Source organism: Poecilia latipinna, unplaced genomic scaffold, assembly GCF_001443285.1.
Source record: "Poecilia latipinna isolate Pla-1442-1.1 unplaced genomic scaffold, P_latipinna-1.0 Scaffold489, whole genome shotgun sequence".
Lineage (NCBI taxonomy): Eukaryota > Metazoa > Chordata > Actinopteri > Cyprinodontiformes > Poeciliidae > Poecilia > Poecilia latipinna.
The window spans coordinates 329,958-340,480 of NW_015113105.1; the positions used below are offsets into that span (position 1 = coordinate 329,958).

The 10,523-nt window shown below is 43.4% G+C and overlaps 1 protein-coding gene across 4 annotated transcripts in view; it reads right to left on the reverse strand.

Annotated features, from left to right (window-relative positions):
- Window positions 1-10,484, reverse strand: part of alms1 (ALMS1 centrosome and basal body associated protein) — a 17,527-nt gene extending 7,043 nt beyond the window's left edge. Inside the window, exons 1-11 of one of the 4 annotated variants that reach the window (XM_015039920.1) lie at window positions 10,154-10,484; window positions 9,796-9,916; window positions 7,184-8,798; window positions 6,891-7,050; window positions 5,220-6,236; window positions 4,757-4,869; window positions 3,297-4,158; window positions 3,051-3,167; window positions 2,364-2,519; window positions 1,037-1,818; window positions 782-899 (exon numbers count right to left, since the gene is read on the reverse strand). In XM_015039920.1, the coding sequence (XP_014895406.1) occupies window positions 782-899; window positions 1,037-1,818; window positions 2,364-2,519; window positions 3,051-3,167; window positions 3,297-4,158; window positions 4,757-4,869; window positions 5,220-6,236; window positions 6,891-7,050; window positions 7,184-8,779 (4,921 nt within the window). In that variant the 5' untranslated portion in view covers window positions 8,780-8,798; window positions 9,796-9,916; window positions 10,154-10,484. Of the gene's footprint in view, window positions 1-781; window positions 900-1,036; window positions 1,819-2,363; window positions 2,520-3,050; window positions 3,171-3,296; window positions 4,159-4,756; window positions 4,870-5,219; window positions 6,237-6,890; window positions 7,051-7,183; window positions 8,799-9,795; window positions 9,917-10,153 lie in introns of all 4 variants that reach the window. The other 3 variants (XM_015039921.1, XM_015039919.1, XM_015039917.1) reach the window with 3 other exon arrangements.
- Between the last annotated feature and the right edge of the window lie 39 nt (window positions 10,485-10,523).

Genomic DNA, 10,523 nt, shown 5'->3' on the forward strand with positions numbered 1-10,523 from the left:
AATAAACCCATTTTGAAAAAAATTTTCAAAAAATTTTGAAATGATTTAACTGGAGGAAAAAACAAAAAAAAAAAAAAAAAAAAGGCTATTTGATGAAAGAAAAAGATCCTGACTAAGCCAAAACTGCTAAAAAAACAACTATACATTTAGCATGTGAGATAAAAAAACAGCTTTTTTTCTGTAAATGTGTTATTTGCTAAATACATCGAGATAAATAATGTACAGAATATTGAAGAACCAAGATGAATATATTTTATGCAGTTTTATTTATCTCCCAAAGAAGTTCATTCCTATTCCTTCCTACTAAGCCTGTCATGAAAACGAATTTTGGTGGGTAATAAATCCTCCCAGTAATAATTGTGATAAACAATAACATTGTTGCTTTGAGACCATCTTAAAGTAATATATCGATAATGGCATAATAGTGTAAATTCACCCTGTCAAAGACCAATAAACCTAAATTTTGTAAAGAGTACTTAACGATGGAACTGGAAGACATTTTAAATACCCAAAATAAAACACGATAACCAAAAAATATAAGTAAAACGAAAAAAAAAAAAAACATAATTGAAAAAAAAATTAAAAGTGATTATAATCTGTTTTTTAAACAAAATTGGCCTTCAAAACAATATTAATCATCATATTGGAAATTATTGAGCTCATTTTAATTTCCTTATTCTGACAGCCTTAAGTCCTACATCAAAAAGATGTACATAGAAAGAATAAGAAGTTTTCATTTTTCCTCAAAGGTAAAAGTTGATCATGGTTGATGACGACTGACCTGCCTGGATGCTTTTGTTGACTGCTCTTATAGCCCTCTTGGCTGTCAGAGTCCTAGAAGGTCTGCGCTGTGGTGAGAACGTGTGTGAGCTGGACGTTTGTGCTGAATCAGCAACAACCTGAGGGCAGTTTTGGAAACACTTTTACATTCAGACAAGTGGAATAATAAATGTTAGCATAAACACGGCCAGATAACTCGTAGAGCAGGGATGGAGACATGGTGTCTCCAGCTTCCTGTCCTCTCAGAGACACATACCGATTCCTCGGATGGTGTGAGGGTAACCGAGGAGTCGGCCTCCTTTCCTCTCCAGTCTTCCCTCTGTTTGTTGATGGTGCTGTACAGTTTACCGAGTCGAGAGCTGCTGTTCACGTTTCTGACTCTGTCGGCGCCGAAGACCCTGACGAGTCGGGCCGTATCCACGGTGGAAGTGGACGACAGGCTATCTGGTTGATCCCTGTCTGCTGGGGAGGACGGGTGGTTCAGTTGGGTTGGATGTTCCGCCTCTCCTCCCCCTACTTCCCATCCCCTTTCAGTGACTCCGCCGTGTTCGCTCCATTTAATCTCCTTTCGTTCTTTCCTCGGCGTCCTCCCAGGAAAGTAACTACTCCGCTCTTCCTGGCTCTCGGCTTCCTGAGCAGCCTGCGTGCGGTGAATCACGCGAGACAGACGCTCCAGTCGCTCCAACAGGGAAACGTCTTTATCGCCGGTGGGGTGTGCCTCGTCCTTGGTCCGCTGATCACAGAACTTCTGCCACAGGTGGTCCAGGGTGCTAGTGCCCTGTCGGAGGGCCGGCGGAGGATGTTCTCGATCTCTGGTCTCGGTGTGGGCTGTTTCTAAGCCTCCTGGATGAAACCTGTCATGAGCCAGCTCCGTTGGTTTGCACTGGGGGAAGTGGATCGGGCTGGTGCCCTGATCCCTACTGGAGGGTTTGAGGTTGATTGAAGGCGCTCTGGTAAAGGTGGATGATTCCTGGGAAGACGGCTTCACACCCTGAATCAGAGCTGGAGACCCTCGGTCTGCTGCTGCAGGAGCATCTACTGTTCATAAAGAAGATATGGAGAGATTATTATTATTACAGGGTGAGTGGATGGATGGGAGGAAGGAGGGAAAGGGGGAAAGAAGGAAGAAGAAACAAGGAAGGGAATGATGGAACATGAAGGAAGGATGAAACAAGGGACAGAGAAAGGAAGGAAGGAACAACAGAAAGGAGGTAGAAAGAGACAAGGGAGGAAGAAAGCAATGCGAGAGTGAGGGGGTAAAGGACCAAAGAAGGAAGGAAGACACTGACGGAGGGAGTGAGGAAGGATGAAACTAGGGAGGGAGGGAAGGAGAAAGGAAAGTTGAAATAAGGAAGGGAGGGACGGAGGATTTGAACAAGGAAGGGAATGAGGAAGAAAAGACAGATGAAGCAATGATGGATGAATGAGAGGGAGCAATGACAAAACAGGGAAGGGAGTGATGATGGTTAGTATTTACTAACTACTTACAAAGTGACTACATTAAGATGTCTTTCCATGAGAGCAGTAACCATCATGTCTCCTGGCCAGCATCACATCTCATGTCCTCGGTGTGTTCAGCTCACCTGTGTGTGCGCGGTCTGCCATTGTGACGGCAGCTGTTCTCAGCCTCTTGCTGTAGATGCCCTCCTGGTGTCTGAACGCGATTCCGCGGTCCAGCCTGGGGTCCTGATCCCCAAGGACTTCGCTGCTGAAGGTGGGAGGCACAGCGTCGTCTGACCCTGGAGGGGAATTTACAGGTGGTTGCTTACATCACAACGAGAGCCGATCGAATTGGACAAAGACAAAAGCTGCTGGGGAAGCAACTGAATATTCCCAGCCAGCATTCAAGAGGCTCCAGTCTGCCCCACCTCCACCTCTCTACTCAGGCTGCAGCTCTGCCTTTGTCTAACTCAGCCCCTGAACATGAATAATGGACGTGCTGAGCGGTGTGTGTTACAGCGGACCAGCTGCTCTCCTTTAATGGACAGTTAGAACATGAGAGGAGCCGATATGATATCAATACAAGTCATACATACCGTTCTAACTTATTTTGTAGTGTGGAATGTTAGAAAAGACTTGATCAAGTGATAACACTCAGACAGAGAACAATAATCAACATCAAAAGGTATGAGAACAACTGACCCATTTATTATTATCCAATGGGTCAGAGGGATACAAGCATTGCTGGATAGAAACCCTGGATCAGACTAAATGCTGGATTGGGACATGGCAGCAAAGTTCTAGGCAGTATGAATATTTCTGCGCCGTACCTGTGTGAGAGCTCTCCATGGTGGTGTTGGTCCGGTTGGTGGAGCAAACATCAGCTTCCATCTGAGGGACGTAGAAGAGCTCCTCACTGCCGCGAGGTTTGTAAGGCAGCAGCACAGCTACTGGTGGAAGGAAGATGAGTGACGGCACATTAATTGTTATTGCCACAGTTAAAAAAAAAAAAAAAGTGGTAATAAAGTATGAAACTCAATGAAGACCCTCTTTAAAACACTTCACTATGAGCCTACCAGGTGTTTCAGCAGGATAAGAACTCGATGGTGTGATGCCCTTTCCCTGAGGATCAATGGTGGAAACGTCTGTCCTGTCAGCCACCGGCTTCCTGCCATCGTACCATTCTGCTGGACTTGACGACCCGACGCCTTCATCTGGACTGCTGGCGGTCAAAGAGGAGTCCCTCAGGGCGGCAGCGGCGGCACCAGAACCAGGACAGTGGGCAGTGGAGGCCAAAATATTTTTAGGCAACAGAGTAAAATGACTTGTCCTGAATCCCTGCCCAACGGCCAGAAAAGAACTAGACTGGACGTTTGTCCCCACATTCTGTTTATCTACAGCCTGCGTGGCGGTTTGGGGAGGTTCCTCACCCTGGCCTCCCACTGTGTCTCGCCTCTTTCTGGTACTTTCGTCATGCGCAGATGGTGGTTCTCTTGTAATCTGGACTAAAGGAACCGTCTCAGATTCATCCAGACTGGTTGAAAGATGCTTGCTGGATGATGACGTTCCGGTGGAAAGCTCTGCCAGGTGGAGGGGGTCTGAGGCTGGGCTGAGAGCAGAAGTGGAAGTGGGGGTCAAAATGGAAGGTGAGGAGGTCACAGAGATCCTTTGGGTGGGTATGCTGATGGATAGAAGGGTCTGGGGTCTTTTTGTAGAGAGTGTTATTCCTTCCCTGGCAGCAATCGCGCAAACTCTGGCTTCTAGATTGAGGTGAAGGTTGCTCTGTAGCGTCATGTGAGGGTCTGGGTGGACAGCTAGCTGCTTGTTAGCAATGCTGAGGGTAGGAAACATTTCGGTTGGTTTAGGGGGATTGGTCTCTTTGTGGACCTGAACACTGGAGGCCATGCTGCTGCTCTCTGTATCTGTGCTCCCTTGGCTCTGGAAGAAAGGGGGAAAAAAACAAGAAAGTTTTTAAAGACCTGCAAAGAACAAGAAGAGCCCACAAAAACATTTTTCCACAGCAAACATGGGCAAACTTCGGCTTAGAAAAAAAGCATTCACACGCCGAAATATTTTCACATTACGTCGCTTTGCAATAGGGCGGGGCAAATTTTTTCAATTAATCAAATTTTCTGTTTGTCTTGGGTTTCCAGATTGTCATGAGTGGCGATATGGACTTAAAAGTGTTATGATATTTTAAGGTACTTTTGTGATGACGACAAAAGTGACGATAATATGATGGAATTTAAAAAGTTGAAGAAATACAAACATTTTAGCCAGTCGCTTTGCATTAATTAAACTTAAAGAACCTCAGAAAAATCTGTACATAGCAACTCTAGAACATGAAAACTGTTTATCTTTCAATTTCTGGCACACTTTGCAAGAAGTTGCAAACACGTGGGTTACCTTGAGCACCTACACTCTTCAGAGATGAAAGGCTGACATAAAAATGACAAATATAAAAACAACTATTTGTTACATTCTGTAATACAACTACAAATTTCTGATTCTTTTAAAATGTATCAACGATTATTACTTTGAGAGGGTTTCTCAGCAGGAGCTGTTTCTTGATTTCTTCAATGTGCCGTCTATCTTCTACGTCCAACAGCAGCAGGTCACGCTGTCCCAAAACCTTTGACTTCATCCACTCTGAAATATGGGAAAATAAATACATGTGAGATTAACATAGTCTGAAAAGAAAGCAGCCAGTGAAATGAGCAGTTCCAAATAAAGAGTGAATGTAAAAGAGCAAGAAAGTTTTACACTTTAATTTGGTTAGAGATGTACCAATCAGAACTTGGTAGTGATTTGTATCACTACTTGTTGCATTGGCAACAGTCGACGTCTCTCTGTCCCTTTACGTTTTGGAGACTAAACGTTTAACTAAATGCAAGCATCTCCAACAGCAACTGCCTTACAGGGAAGAGTTTTTTGACCCTTCTCCTTGGTTTGGTTTAATTTAACAAAAACAAAAAGACAACAGGATGTGAATCTTTTACCTCTGGCCTTGCCCTCTTCCTGATCTGTGACGCTGGGCGTGCTCGACGTCATGGTGGCTGAAGATTCATTCTGCAGTAGTTTGGCCACTCTGATTGCCAGTGAGCTTTCACTGCTGCTGTCGCTCATCACTCCCTGGTCAGCATCCTCGCAAACGGGAAAGGCAGAGCAACTCTCTGCACCAGGATCAATGGGTATAGTCTTTTCTTCTTCTACTTTTTCTTCTTCTACTTCATTATCTTCTTCAAGAGCAGCGTTGAACTGAGTTGTACTTGCGGCTGTTGACGGCTGTGTCTGTATTTTATCTGGAGGTGCCGCGCTGCATCCTTCCGGCTCTGTCCGCCGGGCTTGTGTGGATGGACTATCAGGTTGCTCGGATGACATCAAGCTCTCTAGCCCAGTGGAGCTTTGGTTTGGTTTCTCTGATGTAAGTATGGAGTCCGAGGAAGACCTGGCCCATGGTGGAGAGGAATGAGACTTTAGGTCTCCGCCAGTGAAGGTGGAGATAGAGGAAGAGAACGAGGAGTTCTGCAACTGGGTGGTTGATGTGTTTGGTGGCCTGAAAATGTCTTTATCAGAGAAGAGAAGGGTTGCATTAGGTCCCGACGAAGACGTGGAAGACGCCGTAGATATCATGTCCTCTGCTTGAGAGAGTAGCTTACGGATCTCTGACAATGCCTTTGTGCTAACAAAGGAATTCTCCGCATCTTGATCCATATTATCGCACCTCTGAACAGATGACTTTGTATCTGTATCAGAAACGTTCACAGCGACGGACTTGAAATCCTGCTTGCTGTTTTGGATCAGAACAGAGGAGTGTTCACCGGGCCCGGAGCAGGAGGCCGGTCTGCTCTCCCTCTGAGCGGCTTCTGTGTCGGACGGAGGAGAGGTCTTCACTCTGACCTGCTCTGATGGCGAGGAAACCAGACCAAGACTGTCCATGCTGAGAGGGATGGATACACTGGAGTCCATCGACAGAATGCTGGACATGGAGAACTCGCCTTTATGGGGACTGCTACCTGAATACGAGACAAAAATTATTAGTCATTAATAATTGATGTATTATTTAACATTTTTGTGCCTATTTTGAACTTACAAAAAAAATGAACCACAAACACAGCTTTAGACTTGTTTCATAAAGAAAGATGACACATGGTTCCAACACAGTTTTTATGCGAATATTACATCATTTTCCATAATTCTCTTTCCTTGTAGCTCAGTTTTTACGGTTTAAATTCAAAGTTTCTTTATGAATTTAGGCTTTAAATGTGACAGCTAAAGACATGAGAAGTTGGAATGATGGATGGCTCTGAATGGAAGATTGCCGAATAAAAGGAAAAATGAATGAATACTATAGATGAACAGATGGATTGATTGATGGACTGATTATTGAAGCCAAATACCAATTACCCCTTTTTCATATTTTTCCAGGCTTGAAAAATGCCTAAATCAAATGTCATACTCTTCCGTGTTGCTTCATGGCTGGGCATTCATTAATGCTTGCAGAACTAAAAACAGACCAGGACTTTAAAATTTCAATGAAGTCTCACATTTAAAATGTGGATCTTATTTGATCACTCTATTAGCTGCAGCTGTTAAAACATTAAATTTGCTGACAAGTATTTCCACCAAGTTGCCTTTTATACAGAGAAGGTCATTATAATGTTTGTTACCCTCTGAGGGTTGGGTGCTCTTTGAAGGAGTTCCAGAAGATCCTTTAATAGTACAGAGATCAGTGGGAGAGAACTCCGGTTCTCTGATGGGCCCTCTAGGTGCAAACGGAGTCAGGATCTTTGACGGAGTTTGGTCGATACCAAGGTTTTGAAGATACAACTAATAGAAAAAACGAGAGAGAACTTATCAGATAACTATGTTCACATAAATATTAAACTGAACAATCTGTTATCTAAAATACATCGACTTCAAGCAAACAAAAAAATAAATAAATCCGAGCAACTTTGTTTACCGGAATTCGTTCGTCAATGTTGAGCTCTTTAGACCCTGGAGGAGGTGGTGACGTTGCTGAATGTTTAAAAGTCCAGTAGGGAGCATAATTATCAAGCTCAAGGCTGACAACAGAAGAGGTTCCGACAGAAGGTTCTACTTTAATTTCTGTGTAGCTATCTTGGGAACTTGAGAGTTCGGAGACGTCACTGAAGCGACCAAGGCTTTCGAAACGTGAGGGTTGAGTGGCGGTACTGGGTGGAGGAAGAGTGTCCTTCAGGCCCTGAGTTGTCTTATTTTCTGGAGCAGTGTTGGTCAGCTGGTGCTTGTCAGCGACCACGACAACTGTACCAAGGGACGAGGGGGACTGTGATCTGCCGAAGGGAGAGGCAGAAGGTGGAGTAGCAGATCCCTTATTCTCTAAGTCACCGTGAGCTCCACCTACAGCCTCTCCTCGTCTGGGAGAGGAACCTCCTGAAGGTGTAGAGGAAGAGATCTGTGTAGCATCCTGGTTGGTGGAAGGCTGCCGGATAAGGGTGTTGAATCCTGCCTCGTCACCTTTCTTAGAAGGAACTCCCAAAAGTCTGTGCAATGCTAGGCCTTCTAATGACGGGGTCCTTTCTGAGCTTTCTTTTGTCTTCCAGGCGTCAACTTTCTGCAGATAGTTGAGACTCGGGAGGGAATGGACTTTGTGAGAGGCCTCCTGAGGATCTTCTGTGTCTGGAAGACGGCCATCAGCTGAGTGTGCACCCAAGGTATCTATGTTAGATTCTATAGCTGAAAGATGTGCAAGTTTAGTCTTAACATCAAATTTCGGCGGCACAGAGAAAACGCCTGGTGTAGATTGAGACTGTGGAAGGAAACCAAGATAGGAGCCTTCACTTCCTGTTTGGTTCTGTAAAGACCATAGGTCTCTGTCTCTGTGAACCCATTCTGAACCCGCAGAAAATGGCTTCCCACTACGTTTGCCTTGTGATTCTTTGAGATAAGCTGTGATCAGCTCACAAGTTGGTGTCGGACCCTTTGGATGCTTGTGTGCCTCAAAGTTGCTGAGTTTCCGTATCTCAGACAGCAGCTCTTTGTGCAACTCGTCGCTGCTATCATCGGGCTGAGTTGAGCGGGAACCAGTAGTGATGTTACTGATTTCTTTGTGATTTTTCTGCTGTTGGGAGGGACTGGCTTCACCTGGTGGACCTTGTCTTTCAGACATGTTGTCTTCTGTTTGTCTCGGCTGATCTGGACAAAAGCCAGTGCTTTTAATAGATGTCAGGGATTCAGAGGAAACAGAGCTGCTACTGCTGCTTTGCATGCCAACCTGTCTCTGGTCGGCTTGAGGATCCTGCATAGAAATGTCTTTATGTAGAAAGATAGTTTCATCTTTATGAATTCCAACTTTATTACTGTCTGTCAAGTTGTATTCTGTTTCCAACTTAGTCTCTTTGTTATCTCCGCTTGATAGTTTTCTTTGTGTGTCATGCTGAGATGGGGAGAAGTTGCTGCTTGCTCCTTCATCAGAAAGGAGAGTTGCCTGAGACAAAGGATGCTGGGAAAGTGAGCTCTGCTCAGAGGAATTGGTGGTGCTGTCATGGATAAGAAAACGGAGCCTCTCTGATACCATAGAAACATCAGGAAAAGCCCTGGCGAGAAGAATGCATATGATTATTATCATGCCTTGTTAAAGTATCTAAGTCACCTTGAACCTTTTTCTACTTTTTGTGTCATGTTACAACTAAGGATGCACTGATACATTAACCAGCCAATAAATCGGCCCGATATCCTTAATTTTGGGAAATCTGCGATTGGCCAGTACTTACACATGAAACTGATTATATCCACCAATCTTTTCGTCCTCAGCAAAGATCAGAAAATCATCCACTGTCCCATTTTGCTCTGGTGTGATAGAGGACTGACTGACAGACCCACCCACCAGGTCACGTCTGCAGTTAACAAAAGTTATTCTGCTGTTGTCAACTTGGCATCTTTATCTCCATACTTATCAACTTTTCAGACAAAAACTAAATAAATAGAAAATCGACACTGACTAATATAGTAGTTGTCAGGCTTTTTAAAGATCGGTAATCATCCAGAAACCTGCAGTTGGTGCACCCATAGTTACAACCACACCTTTCAGTTATGATAACAAATTTTGCTGAACGACAAATTGTTCCATAAATCATTGCGATAAACGATAATATTGCCGCTTACACTACCTACTAGTGTTATTGCTACTTAATTACTAGTTAGGGGAGCTCTGGAATGCCTTTTGCTGAAGTTGAATTTATTTAGGGGTGTTAAATTTAAAGAGGACTTGACAATGATGTGACACGGTGTTGGTCTATTACATTGTGATTTCCTGTAACAAAATGTGAAAAATGCATGTTTCAAGTGGCATTTTTTTTGTAGAAAAGTATATCTACAGAACAACAGTCATGACCTAATAACTGAACAGCATTTTCTGTAATAGTTTTGTATAGTATATTATTGTTATTATTACTATTTGTCATTTTGTTAATCTTTTTTTATATATTATTTTTATTTCTTTTGTGAGAACTTTTATATCTGATGCTGCTGTTGCACCTGACTTTCCCCTTTGCTGAATAATAAAGGCTATTCTATTAACTCGGTGTGTCTTACCTTAGGGGAGCAAATTCTGGACCACCTTGCTGGAAGAAGGAGTATTCAGTGACACTGTGCTCAAGTCCTGGGATTAGAGGCAGCAGTGACAGAGCAGGAGACAGATGACTGTCCTGGAATTCTGATGAAATACAAGTTTCTGAATGTTACACATTTGAACCAGAAGCAGGAATATCTAAACGCTTATACATAAATATAAAGCACTACTGTCAGAACAAAGTCCTTCTTGGCTAGAGAATATTGTTTCTTACACCAGTTTATTTTTTAAAAAATCAATACAGCACCAATTAATTAAATCAATCCTTTAGCTGTTTTATTTCCTCGTTTATGTTATTTTGTTATATGTAGGGAGATATACCTAGCTGAAAAACGTTTTGCTGTGACAGCTGAAGCTCTTGAACATCTGTTTTTATTTTAAGCTGACTATGATCCTGTTGGACAATACTTTGACTTCGGGCTTCCGGTGGGCCTGTTTGTCCATCTGGACCAATTGCATCTTCATCTCCTAGTCGATGAGGAGTCGTCACCGTCTAAAACAGACACACGAAGCAAGATAAGTTTTATTTCACTGGTCATGAAATGATCTTCAAACAGTTAAACAGTTAAAGGTTGAACTCCTTCAAACTCAATTGCAACTGGTGTGCTTTACAACCTTTAGTGGAATCTATCAAAAGCTGCAACATATTTACTGTTCCTGTTGATCTGCTCAACTTCTGTGCCTCTTGTGA